The 25,000-nt window shown below is 40.8% G+C and overlaps 1 protein-coding gene across 3 annotated transcripts in view; it reads left to right on the plus strand.

Annotated features, from left to right (window-relative positions):
• LOC123758414 (clavesin-2) overlaps positions 1–21,388 on the plus strand; it is a 130,386-nt gene extending 108,998 nt beyond the window's left edge. The window contains exons 2-6 of one of the 3 annotated variants that reach the window (XM_045742800.2): positions 5,315–5,688; positions 7,726–8,005; positions 14,559–14,733; positions 17,222–17,332; positions 18,328–21,100. In XM_045742800.2, coding sequence (XP_045598756.1) covers positions 5,523–5,688; positions 7,726–8,005; positions 14,559–14,733; positions 17,222–17,332; positions 18,328–18,771 — 1,176 coding nt within the window. In that variant the 5' untranslated portion in view covers positions 5,315–5,522 and the 3' untranslated portion in view covers positions 18,772–21,100. Of the gene's footprint in view, positions 1–5,314; positions 5,689–7,725; positions 8,006–14,558; positions 14,734–17,221; positions 17,333–18,327 lie in introns of all 3 variants that reach the window. The other 2 variants (XM_045742801.2, XM_045742799.2) reach the window with 2 other exon arrangements.
• The last annotated feature ends 3,612 nt before the right edge of the window (positions 21,389–25,000 follow it).

Consider the following 25,000-nt stretch of genomic DNA (forward strand, 5'->3'; position numbering starts at 1 on the left):
GGCATGTATGGAAGCGAAGAAACTGAACAAAAAGGCGTGGAGGAACTTCCGGAATAACAGAACACCAGAAAGCAGAGAGAGATACCAGAGAACCAGGAATGAGTACGTCAGGGTGAGAAGAGAAGCAGAGAAAAATTTTGAAAATGATATAGCAAACAAAGCCAAGACCGAACCAAAGCTACTCCACAGTCACATCAGAAGGAAAACAACAGTGAAAGAACAGGTATTGAAACTTAGAACAGGCGAGGACAGGTATACAGAGAATGACAGAGAGGTGTGTGAGGAACTCAACAAGAGGTTCCAGGAGGTCTTCACAATAGAACAAGGTGAGATCACTGTGCTAGGAGAAAGGGAGGTAAACCAGGCGGCCTTGGAGGAGTTCGAAATTACGAGAGAGGAGGTCAAGAGACACCTGCTGGATCTGGATGTTAGAAAGGCTGTTGGTCCAGATGGGATCTCACCATGGGTACTGAAAGTGTGTGCAGAGGCACTTTGCCTGCCACTCTCCATAGTGTATAGTAAGTCACTAGAGACGGGAGACCTACCAGAAATATGGAAGACGGCGAATGTGATCCCAATATACAAAAAGGGCGACAGACAAGAGGCACTGAACTACAGGCCAGTGTCCTTGACTTGTATACCATGCAAGGTGATGGAGAAGATCGTGAGAAAAAACCTGGTAACACATCTGGAGAGAAGGGACTTCGTGACAAATCGCCAACATGGATTCAGGGAGGGTAAATCTTGCCTTACAAGCTTGATAGAATTCTACGATCAGGTGACACAGATTAAGCAAGAAAGAGAGGGCTGGGCGGACTGCATTTTCTTGGATTGTCGGAAAGCCTTTGACACAGTACCGCATAAGAGGCTGGTACATAAGCTGGAGAGACAGGCAGGTGTAGCTGGTAAGGTGCTCCAGTGGATAAGGGAGTATCTAAGCAATAGGAAGCAGAGAGTTACGGTGAGGGGTGAGACCTCCGATTGGCGTGAAGTCACCAGTGGAGTCCCACGGGGCTCTGTACTCGGTCCTATCTTGTTTCTGATATATGTAAATGATCTCCCGGAGGGTATCTATTCATTTCTCTCAATGTTTGCGGACGATGCTAAAATTATGAGAAGGATTAAAACAGAAGAGGACTGTTTGAGGCTTCAAGAAGACCTAGACAAGCTGAAGGAATGGTCGAACAAATGGTTGTTAGAGTTTAACCCAACCAAATGTAATGTAATGAAGATAGGTGTAGGGAGCAGGAGGCCAGATACAAGGTATCATCTGGGAGAGGAAATTCTTCAGGAGTCAGAGAAGGAAAAAGACTTGGGGGTTGATATCATGCCAGACCTGTCTCCTGCAGCACATATCAAGCGGATAACATCAGCGGCATATGCCAGGCTGGCCAACATACGAACGGCATTCAGAAACTTGTGTAAAGAATCATTCAGAACTTTGTATACCACATATGTCAGGCCAATCCTGGAGTATGCAGCCCCAGCATGGAGTCCATATCTAGTCAAGGATAAGACTAAACTGGAAAAGGTTCAAAGGTTTGCCACCAGACTAGTACCCGAGCTGAGAGGTATGAGCTACGAGGAGAGACTACGGGAATTAAACCTCACTTCGCTGGAAGACAGAAGAGTTAGGGGGGACATGATCACCACATTCAAGATTCTGAAGGGGATTGATAGGGTAGATAAAGACAGTCTATTTAACACAAGGGGAACACGCACAAGGGGACACAGGTGGAAACTGAGTGCCCAAATGAGCCACAGAGATATTAGAAAGAACTTTTTTAGTGTCAGAGTGGTTGACAAATGGAATGCATTAGGAAGTGATGTGGTGGAGGCTGACTCCATACACAGTTTCAAGTGTAGATATGACAGAGCCCGATAGGCTCAGGAATCTGTACACCTGTTGATTGACGGTTGAGAGGCGGGACCAAAGAGCCAGAGCTCAACCCCCGCAAACACAACTAGGTGAGTACACACACACACACACACACACACACACACGCACACGCACACGCACACGCACACACACGCACACACAAGGACACGGGTAACCCCGCCAACTGTGCCAGTTTGGGAGCGAAACCTTTCTTGATGTTTTCCCAGGAGCCCCACACACGCCTTGTTGGGTAAACAGTAGTGATGGATGGTGGTACACCGTGGCCCGGCCCTGGCCACCTACACCGTGGCCCGGCCCTGGCCACCTACACCGTGGCCCGGCCCTGGCCACCTACACCGTGGCCACCTTCACCGTGGCCACCTACACCGTGGCCACCTCCACCGTGGCCACCTCCACCGTGGCCACCTCCACCGTGGCCACCTCCACCGTGGCCACCTTCACCGTGGCCACCTTCACCGTGGCCACCTTCACCGTGGCCACCTCCACCGTGGCCACCTCCACCGTGGCCACCTCCACCGTGGCCACCTCCACCGTGGCCACCTCCACCGTGGCCACCTCCACCGTGGCCACCTCCACCGTGGCCACCTACACCGTGGCCACCTTCACCGTGGCCACCTACACTGATCAATAACCCTAATCGACCGCCCCTGATCGATAACCTATCATGATAACTTTACCCACAAATTTGCTCCAGTTGCAGGGATTTTATTTTGCTTAAAAATGGCGATGTAGCTGCTGAAGTTGCGTAAATATTTGTATAGAGAAGTTTAGTAACATAAGGTTGGTGAGAGGTTATGTTTATATCTCACTAGATGTGAGATATAAATATAACCCGGCGGTGCCCGGGTCTTGGTCCCCCCCCCCCTTCCCTCTCCGCTCCCTCCCAGTCTACCCTCTCTCATCTCTTCTCTTTTGTTTCAGAAAATATAATGCTGTAACCAGAATTAATTCAGGTTCATAAATTTCAAGTAAACCATGAACGTGCGCGGGTAAATGGCGGGAGTAGGCTTAAACAGAAAATTTATCCTAATTTAATTTTAAACTTCATAGAAATCGCAAAGGGCTGCTATAGATGGCATTTCTTAAATAGCGGCACATGGGGTCGACCAAGACTGTAACTCACATACCTCTCCCTCTATTGTTTAGATAATGCTGGCTGTTCCTTGGTATTAGTGACATAATCCCTTCCGCAATAGATCTCGTAACACCTTGTATCACCACATACAAGGTAATCTCGATCACCTTGTATCTGGGTTGGCCATCTTGGCGCGCGGATTGAACACTCCTGGCTGGGCATTCTTTCCACACCTCATCCGTAGTTCATCTTTGAACTCGGCTGGCTTCTTTGGGCCAGTGTGTGCTCACTGCAGTTACCCAGTGAATTGTTACCCAGGGGTTTCCAGCACCGGGGCAGGCCGGAGCCTCCCAATGGACGTCTCCCTGAGCGAGGACGTCATATGGACGTTGACAGCAAGTCCCAGAAAGGCAAACGTCTGTTGGAAAATGAGTCGACTGATGCTACCCCAGAGCGAGATGCTAAGAGGATGTCTTGGTCTTCAGAAAACCCTCCTCTTGTGGTACCTCATTCCTCGTTTGTGGTTGTCCTAATCCAGTCAGCAACAGGTCAGTGCATCTTTGCGAATCCTTGTACCATAAGTGCAGCAATTGATGATTCGGTATTGTGGCAATATTGCCTGCCTGAGACCATGCATACCCTGGGTAGGGGTGCAGCACTGAAGCTACACATCAGAAAGGAGGCTCTATCTCACACCCGTGTATCCGACATTATTAAGTTGGGGGACTTGCCTGTCAGGTGCCGACAGGTATTGTCTCAGGAGTAGTAGTCTCGGGCCCGGTATTGGGAAGATTGGCCCAGTTGACCAGTGTGTTGATGTGGATGACATCTAGGCCGCTCCATAGGTGTTAGGGGGTGCATCAGCAGGATTATTGGAAGTTACCAGGATTCGCGGAGCAGCAGGGCCGACATCTATGGTCCGTGTAAAGTTCGATGGGCCCCTCCCGGACCGGGTGGCACTAAACAGGACCTCATATCAGGTCCAGCCCTACAACTTTCAAGTGTTACGATGTTACGCTTGTCATCTATTGGGCCACAGTCGCCTCACCTGCTGTAATGCAGCACACTGTGCAAACTACGGCAAAACAGGCCATACAGACAGACATAATGGTGGGTGCTCTGCTGCACCTCGCTGCCTTTTATGCCATGACCATCACAAGGTTACCACCATGAGTTACCCTGTATATCTTGAGGCCCTCCAGTTGGACATCGATCATAAAACAGCAGAGACCCCTCGACATGAGATGTTCCAGAGGTTGCGCGCCCTCAGCCAGCCTATCGTACCTTCTTGCCTCAGGTTTCCCCTGGTCGGGCCTCTTCACAAGTAGGATCTAGCAGTCGCTCTTGCCTGTCCTAGCCACATGCCTCATACAATAAGGCTGCTAATAGATTTTTCCTCCTGGGTTGCCTCGACATGGACGAAAATTCGTCCACGGATACAGACATGGACGCTCAATCTTTGCCGGAGCCCGGCACTTATCACCCCCCTGCCTCTCCCCAGAGAAGCCTACACCGACGTCGTCGACACACACACCCATCGATCAGGAGGTTCTGCTCCATCAGATAGCCATAATGATCCTCTGGTCCCCCAGGCGCTTTTCTAGGGAATTGTGACACCGGTGGAACATGAGGTCCAGAGTGAAGCACCCACCAGTCGCAGGCGCTGTCAAGAGTTCGCGAGCCGATCACCACTTCTATCAGACTGAGAGAAGCATTGCCCAACAGCCTTTGGACTGGCTGTCATTGATACCATACATTTTACTTACTTTGTATGAGGGCTTTATGGCTTTTTCTGGTGGTTCCTCCTTTGGAGACGTCTGTGCACAGGTGGTCAGAAAGTTAGTTATGTAACGGTTCTATTGTTACGTAAAGTATGGTGACAAATAAACACAGACACTAAGATACTATATATATATTTGGTCGAATATACAGAAGTACACCGGTGATACTTTGGTGTGAGTTGAGCGCACTGAGCGTCGGTACAGTATCTCGCAAGTGTCTGCTCTAGACCACACTTGAAAGTAGACTGGCCAATGTTCGCTACACCGCTGCTTATATTGCTCGGCAACACCTCACCGTGTTGCCCAGGCAACGCCTCACCTCATTCATCTCCAAAGGTTGACAGGAATATTAACACTATATTTGGAGCGAGTATATTATTGGGATAATCTGTCCCATCCTAAATCTTTATCCCTTCCTTGTGTCATATAGTCGTAATGGCTTGGTGCTTTCTCCTGATAGTTCCCTTCCTGGTTTTCAAATAAAACTTGTATACATTAGGCTATAACAATAGTGCACCTGTATATGTATTACTACATTAACATTCTTTCTATTTTCAGTTACAAAATCAAATTTGGAGAAGGCTGTATGACTTCAGGATCCCGAAAGCTCATTTTTCTCCGGCTCTTATGAATGCGTAAGATAATTTCGAGAACAGTTTGAGGAAACCAACCTTGGACAAGTCTTGAACATTGTGGGGTGTAGAACCAATCAAGCAAGCTGTTGCGGGCTGCTCTTAGGGGAGCGCTTAAGCCAGCGCCCCCGGAGATGGATGTCTGTGACCTGAACGGTCCCTGGGGCGGACATGTGACCTCTCCTTACACCTGTGAGGAGCTGGGTCTTGAGACTAACAGAGACGACGTGGCTCCTCTGCCAGACAAGACACACGCTATACAACAGCTACATGCTCTCCTCCCCACCAGACCAGACGTGGGTAAGTTCATTACCCACTAACTTGGCCCGTAAGTTTGTAGGCCAAAAAAGTTCTTCCTTCGTTAGGCTTCCTTGGTGGTTTGTCCCTAAGTTGTCCATTTTGTTTATTAATATATATATTTAAAACTGTAGTTTAGGTTTAATGACAAACTAATTTGGCAAAGACTACTAAAGACATTTAATGTTTGGACAGGGGTATATATCGGTATGTATTTAATTTTAATTTGAAACTCTACAGCCTAAATAAAACTCCCAACTTATTTAATCACAAGAGCTTTACCAAACTTGAGGCTTTATTGGTAAAATAATTAAATTTTTAATTCAAATCTTGCCCCTTGGGGCAAGTTTCATTAGCGACACTCATCCAGTGAGTAGAATTCCATTAGGTATATCCTGCGATAATAGCACGCCAAATACATAGTTTATGCACTTTATATTCCTTATAACAATAGGTAAATTGCATATTCAACTAAGGCCAAATTAACAATAATAGTCCGCTTAGTTACACAAAATACCATCTAAACGGGAAGATGGGTTTTTTACTGCACAACCTTTCCCATATTGACAAAGGTTTGCTACCTTGGTCTACATCAGAAAACTATATAGCTATCCACACAATCTACTTCAACAAATCAATAAGCTCGTCTACACAGTTCTAAGTCAGTATGTTAAGTTTTTTATACGTTTTTGTTAAAAATCTTACGGTAAACATTCTTCATAGTGTAGCAGCAGAAAATTGCAGATGTATCCTTAAAAAAAAAACAGGATGCATTTCAAGATCGGGAATCTTATTATCGAACAAAATAATTCATATTCCACAGTACTGTACTCACATAGTTGTGCTTGCGGTGGTTGAGCTTCGGCTCTTTGGTCCCGCGTATCAGTCTACTGTATTTACACATGTTTAGAATCAAGATCGTTAAACTATAACAAAACTTGCCAAACTCTTTAAAAATAGGACTAGTGACTTAATGCCCAAAGCTGAATCACGGTTAAGATTGCATATCAACTACAAATGCGAGCATATCAGTTCTTGGGTTAACAATAAATGTTAGACTAAAGACACAGAAATCACAATAGCGTGATGCATCAAATGAACAAATCCACAAGAGCCTTGATGAGGATTCTAACTCCCGAGTACCTAATTATTACTTGGTGAACAGAGCATTAGGTGAAGAGAAACTTTCCTAACTATAGTATTTATGTCCTATCCAGGATCGAACCCAGGATCTCCAGTTGTGAGTCTTAATCAGTGGCCAGAGTCTTGGTCACTACTACATAATTGATAGTAACATACAATACAATTATATACAATACAATTTTATTTAGGTAAGGTACATACATACAATAAATATTTACAAGGATTGTTTAACTTATAGGTATAGCTAGTACATACAATGCCTAAAGCCACTATTACGCAAAGCGTTTCGGGCATAACTACTGTAGTTTACCAACTTACCAACTACTGTAGTTTGTATTATTGCCCAATTGTTATGTATAGTAATGTAACGCTGCATATTAGAGTAGTCGTTTACTTAATGGGCGGCTTTGTATATTTTCAAAACTGCTCTTGTCATGTGATAGCAGTATTGAAGATGATGAGTCATAATGAAGTGGGTGAAGAATTGACACTTAGCGCCCACATCTGAGAATGAAGACCCGACGACACTTCTGTCCATTCTGGACCATTATTAATATTGAAGTTTATGTATCAGTGGCATTTTAATAATTGACATATTTAATGTTTTTACCCATTTTACTTTATTTACTAGAAACTAAATTTGAATACAGTGGATGACTTTTGTGTGTGTTATTTATTCTAAGGACCAGCCATTTTATTTTTAGAATTTCATTTATCGCAGAATTAAGCTTAAATATAATATAGATCATTCCAGGCTACTGAAATGCTACAAGCTCACATTTGCCTAAATAATTTACATTAACAAAAAACCTCTTGTTATAATAAATGGATAGTTAATTTTAAAGTTTTACTTTGTAAGAAAGATATTACATTGTCTTTTTTTTTTCTCCCACTCAGCATTCCTTCGGACTGATCATCCCTTCTTGCTGCGTTTCCTTAGAGCAAAGAAATTCAGAGTGGGAGATGCTTTCATTCTCCTTTGTCACTACTTCGAGTACAGACAGCGCCACCGTGAATTATTCCGTGGATTAAATGTCGCGGGTGGCGGAGAATCTGGCGACAGCGAGACAGGAATTCAGGCAGCATTATTGGATGGCTTACCAGGGGTGCTGGCAGAGAGAGACCCATGTGGTAGACCTGTTATAGTTCTCTTGGCTAGCAACTGGGACCACTCCAGGTAAGGAAAAATCTAATACAGTACCAAGTTTTGTTTATGCAATCACAAAATCTAGACATGACATTATTACAGTAGCTCACAAACCTCCTTGAGATTTGCTTTTGTAACAAATTAATGCAAACATCTATTGAAGCCTTTTTATTAACAAAAAGAACCTAGGTAAGTGGAATCATACCTGTTTACTAAAAATTATAATCATTGTTTTCCTGAACTGTTTCTACACACTTCATTTTTCTTATTATTATTATTATTATTATTATTATATATATATATATATATATATATATATATATATATATATATATATATATATATATATATATATATATATATATATATATATATATATATATCACACACACACACACTCATTGGAATTCAAAAGGTGACACCCCTAGGGTCAACACTTGCAGCAGAGGAGCTCCAGCATATTTCAACAATCCTAAGTATTGTAGTACAGGTTGATGGTAGTGAGTGGTGTCCCAGAGAACATAAAGGTATAGTGCTCTTGAAAAATAGGTGAGATAACAGGAAAGTGCTAAGGGAAGTGAAAAATCGGATGAGAAAAAGTCGCCCTAGTGTTTACAGTGCAGAGAAGAACATTCAAGATGGCCACCGGCAAGGGGAAAAACAAAACAGAGCTTGATTTTGAGGGATTCAATGAAGAAAGCATTGATATTAGTAGTCTACATAACAAGTTGGTAAATTTAGATACTATAGTGAACTCTCATGTAGAAATAATTAGTAAATTGAAAGAAAGTAATGACCATTTGAATAGCAAAGTTTTATGTCTTGAGGGTTTAGTGAAAGACTTGCGCAAGGATAAGAATCAATTGGAAACAAATTGCAAAGCCATGGAAGAAGAAAATAAACTCTTAAAAATAGCTTTGGAAGAAGTTAAAGTAAATTTAAACATAAATGACTACAATAGGTTAGGCAAGGAAATTCAACAGGAGAAACAGCTTTTGTCAGCACAGATGGAGGAAGTTACACAGGGAATAGAACAGTGCAAGAAAGATATGCAACTCACTTATGCACAAGTGGCCAAGGAGAAGGAAAAAATAGAAGAAGCAGTAAAGGAAGTCAAACACTGCAGCAACCAAGATAAAACAAACATTAGGCTAGAAGTGAGGAAAGAATTGGCATCTAACCCGAAGTTGGTGCAAAACACAGTTGATCGGAGTAAGTCCCTGATCATTTTTGGCTGCAAAGAAAAGGCGATAACATCTAGGTCAGAAAGAGCTGTAGAAGAAGCTAAAGTAGTAGATAAAATTGTTGGCCTCGTGGAAGGTCTTACAAACAGAGAATGTGTGCGACTACAGGAGAATAGGCAGGTACGTAAAAGGGAAAGATCGACCTTTGAGGATCACCCTAAACGGTGCCAAACAGATGGAAGAAGTACTAAGGAATGCTAGAAAATTGCAAAGGGATGAGGATGGGAAAGGGTGGTCGTTAAGACGAGATCTTTCAAAAGAAGATAGAGAGAAGCTGAAACTGAACCTCGCCGAGGCAAAACATTTAAATGAGAGCAGGAATGAAGAAGAAATAAATTCTTTTTTCTACAAAGTGATAGGGGTAGGCAAACCAGTAAAGTGGTACATAAAGGCAAACCAACAAAATCAATAGAGAGAGGGGGAGTGAAGAATAAGGAGAGGGGGAACAAGTTCCTGAAGATTGCATACACCAACATAGATGGAGTGAGATCGAAGATACTGGAGTTAAGTGATGTAATACAGCTGCAGACACCAGACATTGTTGCACTCACGGAGACAAAACTTGAAGATGTAATTTTAAATGAGGTCATATTCCCAAGGGGCTACTCAATTTGGAGACGGGACAGAAAAATTAGGAAAGGCGGTGGCGTTGCTGTGCTGGTAAAAGAACACCTAAAGGTGAAGGAAATAATGACTGCCAATCCACAAGAAGTTGACATAATAGCACTAGAGATCTGCTATGAGGATGATAAACTAATGATGATAAATGCATATAGTCCACCGCCAAGCAGCACATGGTCAAAGGAGGAGCTAGATAGTAAACGTGAAGGTCTTATAACAATAATGAGAGAGATTATAGCGAGAGCGGATAACGATAGATCACGACTGTTGATAGTCGGTGACTTCAACTTGAAATCCATAGACTGGGAAGCATATGAAGCTAAAACAGAAGATTTTTGGACCTGTAAATTTGTAGACCTCATCCTGGAAACATTCTTGTATCAACATGTTAAACAAGCTACGAGGATGAGGGAAGGGGACGTTCCCTCCATGCTAGATTTGATATTTACCAGGAAGGAGGAAGAGATATTTGACATTCAGTACCTTCCTCCCTTGGGTAAAAGTGACCATGTCTTTTTGGGAATAAAGTATGCAATGCGTTATAAGCTGGAAGAAAATAAGGAGGTTGAAGCAGTTGAAAAACCAGACTTCAGGAGAGGACATTATGGTGACCTTAGAAATTTTTTTAGTGAGTATAATTGGACAGACTTGATGCTAGGCAAAGAAGTGAATGAGATGTATGGCAAGTTTTGTGAAATATATGATAAAGGCACAAAAAAATTTATACCAAAACAGAGATGCAGAACTAGGAAACAGGATTGGTTCAATAGAAATTGCGAGAGGGCTAGAGACCGAAAGACACAAAAATGGAATCAATACAGGAAGAGGCCGAACCCCCAAACATACCAGCGATACAAAGATGCGAGAAACAACTACACGGCAGTGAGGAGAGAGGCAGAAAGAAATTTTGAAAAAGGGATTGCGGACAAATGTAAAACAGAATCAGGTCTATTCTATAAATTCATAAACAACAAATTGCAGGTAAAGGATAATATTCAGAGGTTGAAAATGGGAAATAGATTCACGGAAGATGAAAAGGAAATGTGTGAAACACTAAACGAAAAGTTCCAAAGTGTGTTTGTACAAAATGAAATCTTTAGGGAACCAGATACAATAAGAATTCCAGAGAACAACATAGAACACATAGAGGTGTCTAGAGACGAAGTGGAAAAAATGCTCAAGGAGCTCGGTAAGAACAAAGCAGCTGGCCCAGATGGCGTTTCACCATGGGTTCTGAGAGAATGTGCATCTGAGCTCAGCATTCCATTTCACCTGATCTTTCAGGCATCCCTGTGTACAGGAATCGTAGCAGACGGGTGGAAACAGGCTAACATAGTTCCAATCTACAAAAGTGGCAGCAGGGAAGACCCCCTCAATTATAGACCTGTATCATTGACAAGTGTAATAGTGAAAGTATTGGAAAAACTAATCAAAACTAAATGGGTAGAACACCTAGAGAGAAATGATATAATATCAGACAGACAGTATGGTTTTCGATCTGGAAGATCCTGTGTATCGAATTTACTCAGTTTCTATGATCGAGCCACAGAGATATTACAGGAAAGAGATGGTTGGGTTGACTGCATCTATCTGGACCTAAAAAAGGCTTTCGACAGAGTTCCACATAAGAGGTTGTTCTGGAAACTGGAAAATATTGGAGGGGTGACAGGTAAGCTTCTATCATGGATGAAAAATTTTCTGACTGATAGAAAAATGAGGGCAGTAATCAGAGGCAATGTATCAGAATGGAGAAATGTCACAAGTGGAGTACCACAGGGTTCAGTTCTTGCACCAGTGATGTTTATTGTGTACATAAATGATCTACCAGTTGGTATACAGAATTATATGAACATGTTTGCTGATGATGCTAAGATAATAGGAAGGATAAGAAATTTAGATGACTGTCATGCCCTTCAAGAAGACCTGGACAAAATAAGTATATGGAGCACCACTTGGCAAATGGAATTTAATGTTAATAAATGTCATGTTATGGAATGTGGAATAGGAGAACATAGACCCCACACAACCTATATATTATGTGAGAAATCTTTAAAGAATTCTGATAAAGAAAGAGATCTAGGAGTGGTTCTAGATAGAAAACTATCACCTGAGGACCACATAAAGAATATTGTGCAAGGAGCCTATGCTATGCTTTCTAACTTCAGAATTGCATTTAAATACATGGATGGCGATATACTAAAGAAATTGTTCATGACTTTTGTTAGGCCAAAGCTAGAATATGCAGCTGTTGTGTGGTGCCCATATCTTAAGAAGCACATCAACAAACTGGAAAAGGTGCAAAGACATGCTACTAAGTGGCTCCCAGAACTGAAGGGCAAGAGCTACGAGGAGAGGTTAGAAGCATTAAATATGCCAAAACTAGAAGACAGAAGAAAAAGAGGGGATATGATCACTACATACAAAATAGTAACAGGAATTGACAAAATCGACAGGGAAGACTTCCTGAGACCTGGAACTTCAAGAACAAGAGGTCATAGATTTAAACTAGCTAAACACAGATGCCGAAGAAATATAAGAAAATTCACCTTCGCAAATAGAGTGGTAGACGGTTGGAACAAGTTAAGTGAGAAGGTGGTGGAGGCCAAGACCGTCAGTAGTTTCAAAGCGTTATATGACAAAGAGTGCTGGGAAGACGGGACACCACGAGCGTAGCTCTCATCCTGTAACTACACTTAGGTAATTACACTTAGGTAATTACACACACACACACACACACACACACACACACACACTCACACTCACACTCACACTCATTCTTGTACAGCCTTCTTCTTTAGTCGAGTTGTCTTACATTCTCGTACAGTCACTAGCACACAGTGTTTCGGGCAGGTCCTTAATCCTAATATTCCCCGTAATACGACCTACCAAATCATTTAACAATCTAGTACCCATTTTACTGTTGGGTAACAGAGGCTACAGTTAAGGATTGGTGCCCAGTAAATCCTCCTCGGCCAGGATATGAACCCAGGCCAAAGCACTCACGAACTGCCAGGCGAGTGCCTTACCACTACGCTACGGGGACTAGTCGCTGCGAGTGACTAGAAATATAGCATATTAGTATGATTATGCTGAAGATCAGTTTGTCAAAACTGATGTCTGTAAAAAATGTACATGAAATAACAACTTGAGTACTTGTAATATAAAGTTCTGTAAATTTATGTACAAAATCTACAATGGTTGACTGAATCTTTAAATCTCGGTGATTTGAACTGTAGGGTGAAATTGGGTAAAAGATACTGAAAGAGGAAATATTTGGGGGCAGTGTTAGAAAAAAGTGTATGAAAGGTGAAACTAGAGAGAATGAAGAGTTGAAGTGTGGTAGGAGAGGGGGTCAGGGGAATGTTTATAATGAAGGAATGTATGAGAGTTGAGAAAGGACAAAGATTGCATATTACTCAGTCTGCACTGACATATGAAAGTGAAGGTTTGGTATGGAAAGGTAGAACTCGGTAATACAAGCAGTGGAAATTAGTTTAAGAAAATTAGCTAGTGTATGTATGTGGATTTAGTACAACAATAAGAAAGTATGAGGAATGTGGCAAGTTAAAAGGGCAAGGTTATTAAATGTTTGCAATGGGTGAAGCCAAATACAGAGGTGATTTTGATGTGTTTGTAGAATGCTTAAGTATCATTCAACAAGAAGATTAATGCTTAAGTATCATTCAACTTAAAAGGATGAAATATAAGGACCATATGGTAAAGGAAGATGCCTGGTATTTTTGAAAGGAAGAGTGGAACAGTATATAAAAGAAAGGATGAAGGAAGAGATAAGAATATGAAATAATGAAAGGTTTGTGTGGTAAGTCTTCTGGAGAAACTTCTGCTGTGGCCATCTCCTGATTCTGGAGCTATTTTTAAACATTTGAACCATTCTGTACTGTCTTCAGCAAACACAAGTTGTGGTACATTATCACCTTAGACACTTCCTAATAAATAGTTATTCTAATAATTAAAGGGCAGTCTCTGTGGCATAGTAGTAAGATGTTCGCCTGGCGTTTCGTGAGTGCTTTGTCCTGGGTTTGTATCCTAGCCAGGGAGGATTTACTGGATGCAAATCCTTAACTGGTAGCCTAAATTGGGTACTTGGTTGTTAAATAATTTGGCAGGTAATATCCCGGGGAATATTAGGATTAAGGACTTGCATGAAATGCCATGTGTGCTAGTGGTGTACAAGAATGTAAGAACTCTTGTATATGTAAATAAATAAATAAATAAATAAATAAATAAGTAGACTTAAAAAACAGGCACCTGATGTTTCCCTTACACCTTCATCTAGTGCTGTTATACTGTATTTGCTTTTAAATTTGTATGTGGAAGTGGCTTCGTTTTTCAGTAAAGACCTTCACTACATTTCAGTGCTTTCTTAAATTCCACAATGTGTTTGCCCTTGTGGAATAGTTTGCCTGTGTTGTATAATCCAAAATTTTATAACTTTTATTAAACACATTTAATAAATTTAATCCTTGGTGTAGCCCATTTGCAATTCATTTCGCAAAGGGTTAATTCCAAAACGATTTTACGTGTTTACAGAGCAATGCTCTGAAATCTATCTCAGCTTGCTTCCACAAAAATTCTGGGTGTATTTTAAATAAAAGCAATTTTACTTGAAAAGTGATTGATAATTGCAACTTTATACATTTTTTTTTGTTTTTAGACAAGATCTAGATTTAGATGTAAAAATGTTTTTCTCTGCTTAGGTATGATGTACGCACTGTATATCAAGCTGTTTTGCTAACACTGGAACGTCTAGTGGAAGATGAAGCAGTTCAGGCAGCGGGTGTAGTAGCTATTCTTGATTGGTCAAATTTCCCAGCTCGCCTCACTACAAGCTTAACACCAAAACTCCTCAGACTCATGCTTGATGGACTTCAGGTATGTATATGGTTAAAACAAATTTAGCATGTAATATAATAATCTAATGGTATCCGAAAGGCTTTAATGCATTGTATTTGATAACTACAGTACTGGGCTTAGTTAATACCCTGCAAAACTGATGCCAAAAGATATGTCATTATCAGTTTCCACATTTAAATTTAACTTTTTTCAGATTTGTTCTTCCAACTTCATAAATAATTTGTTCACTACAGTCTCTCTTCCACCCTCTGACATTACCTATTGATATACTCCTGGTCCTGCCTAGTGACCCTAACATAGTGAATGTGTCTGTTGTGGCTTGTTGAGCTTCAAGCTCTTGGCCCTTGTATGAGTTACATTGTGGCTTGTTGAGCTTCAAGCTGTTGCCCCTTCTACGAGTTACATTGGACCTTTTAAAGAAGTGGTCTAGATTAATATCCCCCAACTACTTCTTTGTTTTAAAGGTGTCTATGTGATCAGCTGTCATGTTGGTTTGTAGTGATGATGGTATTGATGCCCTTAACCGTTCCTGGTATGAGAGTCGACTTTGTTCTGGAATAATCCTTGAAGTCAAAGGTTCATTTGGCTATTCCCATGGTTTGGATTTTTTTATAATGGCTACAATATGGTGAACAACTTTCACCGACTGACATGTCATAACTCCTAGGGTATTTTTCTTCATCAATCTGCTGTATGGTCATGTTGAGGTGAAGACTGCCCAGGCAAGCTCTGCTAATTGTTAGTGTGTCAGTCTCAACCTCTACATACCACTATGGTGTACAGGTTCTGCCCACCTCACATTTTTTGGTCTGGCAGAAACCAACTTATTCAGCTAAGAAATGTGCAATTATCCTTAAACCTGGATGACTATAAAGTGGGCTCATGCTAATGGTGAACACTGTTTATATCTGTTTAAATACACCATACTGTACATTTGTCATTTTGTTCCTGGATTCAGTAAATGACTGGTGTTGCAGTCATCTGTGATCTTGCAGGTAGTCCCTTACTTTGAAGTTACCTTCAGGTGTTTTTGGGGCTTAGAGTCCCCGCGACCCGGCCGTCGACCAGGCCTCAATATTGCCACTTGGCAATTTATTGCCCCTCGGCAATATACTGCCCCTCGGCAATATACTGCCCCTCATTGACCAGGCCAGGATATTGCCCCCTTGGCAATATTCTCCACCAGTTTTTACCCTGTTCGTGTATTGTACCCTTGTGTTCCTTGAGTCTTGGTGAAGATCATGGATATATTGTGTACATTTGGTAACATTAAAGCATTTTTATACCATTTCTTGTTTACCACAGGTTGTGCTTGACCGTGTTGCATCAGGTGGGCCCGGCCTTGGGTGGGTGTGCTCCCTCTTGGTGGTTCCTTGCTGGTGTCCACCTTGTGGGACCCTTTACCCAGTTTTCTTTCCCTGGCGCTCTTTTGTATTGTGTGTGTGTGGGGGGGGGGGGGGGGTCAGGTTCCCCCTCTAGGCCATCTATAATCCCTAGTGTGTGACTGGATGTCCTGGTTTCTATGGTAGTTGTCAATGACGGCCAAATGATGGAATAATCTTTCTGTGGTGGTCTTTTTTTATTTTACTTTTGTCCATGATTATTATCTGGGGCCAGAGCTTTTCACAATCCATTTGTATGCTAACTTCTTGCCTCTTGTTACTTGGCCTCGCAGCACTTAGCTGCGCATTTAGCACATTGCACTGCTACTCTTTTCACAGGATTCATGCTATCTTCTTCTATGGGCAGAATATCTTTTTCCACTGTTTCTGTTGCTACTTTTCTCTTCCTGAAAAGGAGCCAGTGTCTGCCTAGACATCATTGGGACTAAGCAGAGAAAGTTGAGAGGAAAGGGGGGAACTCCCACAATTTGAGCATTGAATGTAATTAATGCCATATTTTTGTTGCATTGATTAAAAAAAAAATACAGTATATACTGTACCTCACTTTTTATTTACTGTTCAAAATTGATTTTCACCTTGTAACATAAAAATCACTGGCAATTGTGTGTTGACTTCAGACTTGCCTATAGTGATACGAGTGCTAGTAACTTTGTAAGACAGTACCATTTTAATCACCAAAATCCGTGATTTCATATTCATAGTACAAGTATAATACTGTATATATAAATTATATTTTATTTAATGATTGATCCTATTCCCCACACTTGTTCTTGGAAGTGCTGCACTTGGGTGTTTACAAACAGGAGACTACATTAATGTGAAAGAGTTTGCTCCAGAAGACAATTCTACAAGGCCTGATTGCTCCAATCTTGTGCACCAGACCTTGTAGAAGTGCACATACCTCTGTTACATGACACAAATCACTGTCTGTCCATACTACAATTCATACCATATATATACTTCTTGGCACTTCTATACAGTGTTTTCATCTACATTTTATTTGGGATAAAAAATTATAGGCTTTTAACTCCTGTTGTTTGTGATATTGTAGCTAAAATTAATCATACTGTATTAGGCTTTTATTACAATAATGTCTTTTACAGGATGCCTTTCCATTGCGTCTAGGTGCTATGCACCTGGTCAACCAACCGTGGTATGTGGACGCAGCACTTGGTCTCGCTCGACCTTTTCTGAAGGAAAAACTTCGCTCTCGGGTTAGTTCACCAACTGTTAGATTTCTCTTAATAAATACCTGTACTTTGATTGTATAGTAGCCCATTTAGCTATACTGTATATCTTATGGACCCATTTATGCTTGTCATACAGTCACATGGTTTTATGTGCAGTGGAAGTCGCCAAAGTTATCCTTCCTATATAAATATATGCATCAGATATGAAGGAACACACAAAAGAAGGTTCCAAGCCAGGAAGACTATGAAGCACCTGATATCAGTTTTGATATCGAGTTATATGAAAACAATCAAATTATATATAGCATCTTAGTAAGACTGAAAAAGATTTACTTGATATGGCAGGGGGGGTTAAAAAGCTTTCTGGATACATTACTTTGTAGAACAGGCACTATTCAACTTAATTCTTGTTCAGTGTTATTACCTATTGTCGAGCTTTTTAACTTAAATGATCATAATAGTTACCTTAGTTTAATTTGTGTGTTTATTTAATACCAGTGAGAGGTTTGAGGTGTTGCCAACCACGCTTGCTTTTTCTTTCAAATGTAGTGGCTGTCATTCCTACAAACTGTTGCAATGACTCGAAGAACACCATTTGTGCCAAAGTTGTTTATCTCGAAACAAGTTGCAAGGCGCTCATTACTAATGTCGGGGCTTGTTAATTTGGTTAATTGAACATGTATTGGCCAAGTCTCAAAACTGTTGTATTGTGTAATAGGTTAATGTTGATCTCACATATGCCATGCTCAATTAAATATGCAGTAATTACAATTATAATTAAAAATACAATTAAAATATAATTATATAATTACTCATTATTTTACCTTCAGAATGTATTTTGATTTTAAATATTTATTAGTAATGGAAAGGATAAAATGATGTAAAATTGAAGGCCAAAGTTTTGTTCAGCCAAAATATAATCTTTGAATTCTTCGGTCTTTAATTTTAGATATTTACCAAGTTCTAGCACAATATAGCCAGTTATGACCAGAAAGTTTCATATTTTCTCTATTTTCCAGATACACTTTCATGGCAACAACCTGGCGACGTTACATGCTCAAGTACCGGCAAGACTTCTACCTGCTGAACTAGGTGGTGAAGGTGGAGAATATCATGCACACACTTGGGCTGCCACGATGCTCACTTATATACCAAAGCAAACCCAGCAGAATGATACTGCTGTACACAGTTCCACCTCTACAAAACAAACTCCCATGCAGACGGCAACTGATAAGCCTACGCCTCTGTGTTCCTCGGCCTCTTCTAGTGAAATCCCGTCGCCCAACGAATCGTCTACAGCCAATACTGCTGTTGCAGCCTCACAGAACACTCCATTGGTAAACAAGATGACCACAACACCCAGAACATCTACCAGCTTCGCTTCAATGCTTTTTGGAAACAGTGATATTGACACCAGTGGAAATGTAAGTGAAGGAGAAGATGTGGCACTCAAGGCACACTAATGTCTCAAGACAGTGGTGGGTGGTTAGAGCTTTATCATCACACGACGACGACATTGAAGCATAACTGTTGTAGTGTGATCATGTTTACTCCACATAGAGGGCACAGTACTTGTGTCAGTTCTCATGTGCTTCACGGGTAGTTGAAGACTGTCTTCAAAGTAATTGTATTACCCTGCATCTGAGCACATTATGTTGATGTTTAATGTTAAAAAATCGAAAGTATTCTACATGTTAGTTTGGTAATCCATAAGCCAAATTTAGCAGTTTACTAGCATTGTAATAAGAGGTATGAAAAGGTGGATGTTTTGCCACTGGCTATTCAGTACTGATATTATTTTTCTTACTTTTTCCCCTTTTCCAACTGTGGAAATCATCAATTGGAGTTGCTATTTCTTTATTTAAATTACTTTCTCAAGGTGTTTTTATCTTTAAGGGAAGTGATTCTCTAAATGTGTGTTCCCAGGTGCAAGCAAATGCCAACTGCTTCATTTATGATAACCAAACAAGCATACAGAATTCTGAATAAATATTTAAGTTCTTCCTTCAGAAGTCTCATTAACACTTTGAAGGAAGTCTGGGGAAGACTTTATTAGTTGTTCTTGGAGGGGAAGAGGCATTACACACTTTCCCACTACTGTATTACCATACTGTACTAAGAATTACATATCAAGATTTTTTTCAAATTTTGGGCAAAGTCTAGTCAGATTTAATACTTTATTTTTTAAAAAACTTAGTGGCTGGCAAAACACAAGTATTAGGTACATTAAATGTTAATACAAAAAGCAAGCAATTACATAATTATCAAAACTGCCTGTATATTCAGACCACCTATATAATCAAACCACTACCTAATGGGCACAGTATCCATGAAAGTCAGCATTGAACCATAGCCACTCTTGGATATTGTACTGTAATTTACACCTTAAATGTAAGCACTATTGAACAAATGTGGATTCTGACAAATTCTGGTCCCAAGGCCACTTTAGCACTAGCAACAACTTTCAAATTTAGTGTTAACAAATTTAACTGGTCTTTGCCATGTGCTGTATAGGACCTGATTGCACATTACAGTACTGTAGAAGCATTTTCTGTAATGACCCGGTCCAGTTAAGGATTCTATGCTAGCAAAAATTTGATCTATTTACTTTGGCATTACTGGACTGAGACTTTGAATTGACATCATCTGAACTATGCAAGTCTTTAAATTTCAGCTTTGATTACAATAGCATTAAAATTAATGGAATTAGACCAAATTATCCCATCCCTTTGATGGTCTAATTAAAATGGCCCACTGCATGTTTTTTTTATCAGTGACGGGCCTCTGTGCTGTAGGCCCGTCAAAGGCCTATTAATGCACTTGAGATAATGGAATGATGAGGTGCAAAGAAAAAGTACATAAAATGGTAGATAACTTTAGGAACTCTTAAGCAGTTTGAGCAATCCAAGTTACACAGGCAACAAGATGTAAGGCATTTCAAGAACATTATTTATAAAATTTAGTGTACAAATGGACAAATCCACAAGGGCCGTGACGAGGATTCGAACCTGCGTCTGGGAGCATCCCGGCCCTTGTGGATTTGTTCATTTGATGCATCACGTTAGTGTGATCTCTGTGTGTGGTTTAGTGTACAAAGTGTGTGCATGAAAGAATTTCCATTATCAAGCTATTTCAGTCCTATATTTGGGTGCACTCAAAGCTCAGCCACACACAATTTATCCTCATTTCAAAACAGCAAGTAATTGCAGATATTGAAGCCATGCAACGACATTGACTTTAGAAACGTGCACCCCACTATTCTATAAGGATCAATTTTTGTACCCAAATTGCCTTTATTTATTTCCACTGAATGCAACAATTTATAGAACTTAATATGACAGTTGCTTTCTCAAACTGAATTTGCTTTTCCATAAAAGTATTGCTAGGCTAATGTTCAGCCCAAATAAAGGCCTATTAATACAATTAGTCCTCTTACAAATTATGTTGCTTTTCGCTTGTACACGCTACGGCCAAATATCAATGTAATTCAAAATAAAAAAATTCAATTAAAATTTTTTTTTTTTTCAGAAACAAGTTAAGGGTCCTCTGGTAAGTTAGGAAGGCAGAAAGTTCTCCTAAGGTTTCAAAATGTCATGAAAGTTTCCTCTCCTAACCTAACAACCTAAGCCAGAGTACCCAAAATTGTACAGTACTGTACATCACTTTCCTGAGCCGATTTCATTTTGAATTACGTCAATTTTTAGTCCCGAGTGCATATACAAGCACAAAGCAACGTAATATGTAAGAGGAAAGTTTGAATAATGAGTGACATTTTGTGCGCTATATTTTTTTGTTAAATAAAATGCTTCCAAGAATTTCTTTTTTCTCCTCCTTACCAGTGTTACTTTGTTCTAATAAAGCAAAGAAGTTTCAGGATGCATTACACATCCTGGCACATGCACACATTTCCGCCTCAACTTCAGTACAATACAGTAAATTAAATATTTATATTTTTCTAGTAAGTATTTATGTAATCTAATTCTTTATGTAAACTAATTAATCCTGTCACTGAAAATATTTGACTCACTCAATTATACATTTATGTACCAGACTTTTTAGGAAATAAATTTTCCAAACAAATTCAATAACTTTTCATTAACCCTTCAATTGCGCATCGCATCATATGATGTTTTGACCGACTTGCAGTAAATTGCGCATCGCATCATGTGATGCTTTGGAGTACTACGCAAGATTTAAACGGCCCGCGGATACACGGGGTTCACCACACCATCAGGGCTCTTGTAAACAGACGCCATTTTAAAAAAAAATCGTGGGCCAAACTCCCGGGTGTTATTGGCCTCAGTATTGAGTCGGCTACCAAGCCTGACGCGCACAGCATGAGCTAACAGCACTGCTGTTCAACTTGTGACCACAGCATCGCCTAAAAATACCATATTATACTTGTTCATGCTATTATGTAGCGATGATATTATTACAGAAGACCCCTGACTGTGATAAAACTGACCAGGGTTCTGATAATAGCAGGATTGTGGTGATATTTGGCACTGTGCGCCATGGAGGGAGGAGTAATGCTGTGGGAGGGAGGGTGGTGGCGATGTCTTCTGACTGTGTGTGGCCACCTTTTATTGACTGCACTCACCATACCAGCTTAGTGGTTCGCTATGGTGAACACAAATGTAGATACTTATATATAACGAGTGTATAGTGTGAGATAACAGCGAGAGTAGGAGGTTGGGAGCCGCCATTTTGGTGAGGGTGGAGTAAGTAAGTAAGTAAGTAATTATCAAAAGAAGGCACCAAACCGGGAAGGCTATGTAGCACCATCAAATACGCAAAATAATCAGAGGGCGCTAAATATCACCAAGGATGCCAATACGAGAACAAAAACGCATAAGGCGAACGATATCAAAAGTATCCGAGTCACCAAGAATTCTATCGAGGGACAGGTGACCGCGAGGGGCGGTCGGAAAGCAAGACATACGCTCGTCCTGGAAGTCAGGACATTCAAGAAGGACATGCACGACCGTAAGAGGGACAATGCAACTAGGACAATAAGGAGCAGGGCGGCGCTCCATCAAGTGACCATGGGTTAAGCGAGTATGGCCAATACGCAACCTCGCCAGAGCTGTTTCCCACCGCCGGTTACGGTGGAAGGAGGACTGCCACGAGGAAACACAACATTTAAGAGTACGTAGCTTGTTACCAGTAACAGACAACCAAGAAGCCTGCCAACGGGTAAGGACTGAGGAATGGATAACCGGGTAAAAGTCGGAATACGGAATGCCCTTACGAGAGATGGGACAAGAGCGGACAGCTTCCTTGGCGGCAGCATCCGCACGCTCATTTAAAGACACACCAATATGGCTGGGAACCCAACAAAACTCAACCGACTTAAATTTACTATGAACGAGAAACAGCCAATGCTGGATCTCGACAACCACTGGATGAACTGGATTAAAGGACCCGAGAGCCATGAGGGCACTACGAGAGTCAACAACAACTACAAAGGAAGACTGACAACGAGAAAGTAGGAGACGAAGAGCATAGAGAATAGCATAAAGTTCCGCTGTAAAGATGCTAGTCTCCGGAGGCAAGCGACACATATAAGTGCGATCAGGAAAAACAACAGAGTAGCCAACACCGTCCGCTGACTTAGACCCATCGGTGAAGACAGAAACGGAGCGGGAGTGAGAAGAAAAGTGCTCGAGGAAAAGGCGTTTTAGAACCGTAGGAGGGGTAAAAGCTTTAGTGATACGGGTCAAGGAAGTACAAAACCGCGGAAGAGGGACCCTCCACGGGGGCAAAGAAGGAACAACACGAGGAGAAACATCAGAAATACGAACGGAAAGAGAATCCTGCAGGCGAGATAACCGGACAGAAAGAGGGAGGTGGTGAGTGAGGGTGGAGTGTCGTCTGCAGGACTTATCATGTTGTTTACTGATGACCACGATGGTCTTTGGGCACCATACCAGTTTACTTGTACAAGTATGGTGAATAAAACAGGTAGATATTTATATATAATGTGTGTATATAGCGTAATAACACCACAAACAGTATTGTTGTAGGAGAAATATTAGTGAGTTTGGCCTTGAGGGTGGCCGCCACCAGCTGACTATGTGAGTAGCTACGTCTCTGTGCCTTTACTCTCCATACAAGCTTAGATGTACAGTTATGGTGAACAAAACATGTAAATACTTATATATAACGTCTATATAAAAGCAAAAACAGTATGGTGGGTGGAGAATGGTGGCAAGTCAGGTGAGGTGAGGGAGGGAGTGGCAGCCAGTCACTGCCTGCCACTGCCACTCAGCATACCAACTTAGTGGTTTGTCATGGTGAACAAAACATGCAGATACTTATATATAACCTGTGTATATAGTGTAATAACCGACAAAGTATTTGTTCACTGTTTGATGAACATAATTGAATCAATATGCACACCATATTTTTGAGTACAGCGATGATTCACTCATTTTATTATATAAATATATCACACTACACACTATTGAATAATATTACAGCAAAAAAACTACGAAAAATCAATCAGAGGCATTGAAATAATTAGGTAATTATCTCTTTGTGGAAACTCTGGCCTGACAGCTGGCGATCAACAGACCGCCTGGGACGCACGCTCGGTCAGCACCCGATTTTTGCCACACTTCCCCGCCCTATAGTGGGCAATATATGCCACTTACGATTTTTTTATTATTTTTCCCGTGATCAGCGAACACAAATTAACAGGTTAGGAAGAAAAATTAATTTTTTTTTTTTTTTTTTTTTTGGTATGCGCCTGTGGGTGTCAAATGGTATATAGCTATGTGCCATTTAAGGGTTAACTAAACAGTTTACCAAAGCTTGTGAATATTTATGTAAATAACGAAGTGTAGTTACAGGATGAGAGCTACGCTCATGGTGTCCCGTCTTCACAGCACTGGCATAACGCTTTGAAATTACCGACTTTTTACCGCCATCACCTCGCCTAACTTGTTCCAACTGTCTACCACTGTTTGCAAAAGTGAATTTTCTTATATTTCTTCAGCAGCTTTGTTTAGCTTAAATCTATGACCTCTTGTAAGTTCCAGGTCTCGGGAATTCTTCCCCATAAATTTTATCGATTACTGTTACTATTTTGTACATATGTGCGTCTTGCTTCCTGACTGTCCCTCGCAGTTATTTCTCTAGATAGAATCCCTCATGAATCTCATTCCTTTGTCTTATTCACTTTTACTCACTGGCATCCTTAAGTGATATTTAGTACCTTTAATATCTTGCGACTTTGATGGTGCTGCATAGCCGCCCTGACTTGGTGCCTTTTTTTTTTTTTTTTTTTTTTTTTTATATAATTACTTGCGAATATTTATCAGTTTTATGGGATAAATATATTGGCATACACCATGCACATCACACCTATTGTCTGCCCAGACTTGGCAACACTACAGTACCTCAAATTGTACAACACTTAATTTTATGCAGGCAGCAATTACTTTAATGACGTTTGTTTTTCTTCCAGGATAAACACCTATGGCACCTCTGGAATTGTGCTTGCTAATCTTAAATGTTGACAGGTCTGACCCACTTACTCTATGGCCTTTGTGTCTTTAGACAATTGTCATGTCCTACAAGGGAACCTGGACAATAGTATGGAGCATCACTTGGCAAATGGAATTTAATGTTAATAAATGTCATGTCATAGTACTGTGTGGGAGAGAGAGAGAGGCACCACACAATATA

This window comes from Procambarus clarkii, chromosome 11 (assembly GCF_040958095.1).
Source record: "Procambarus clarkii isolate CNS0578487 chromosome 11, FALCON_Pclarkii_2.0, whole genome shotgun sequence".
NCBI lineage: Eukaryota > Metazoa > Arthropoda > Malacostraca > Decapoda > Cambaridae > Procambarus > Procambarus clarkii.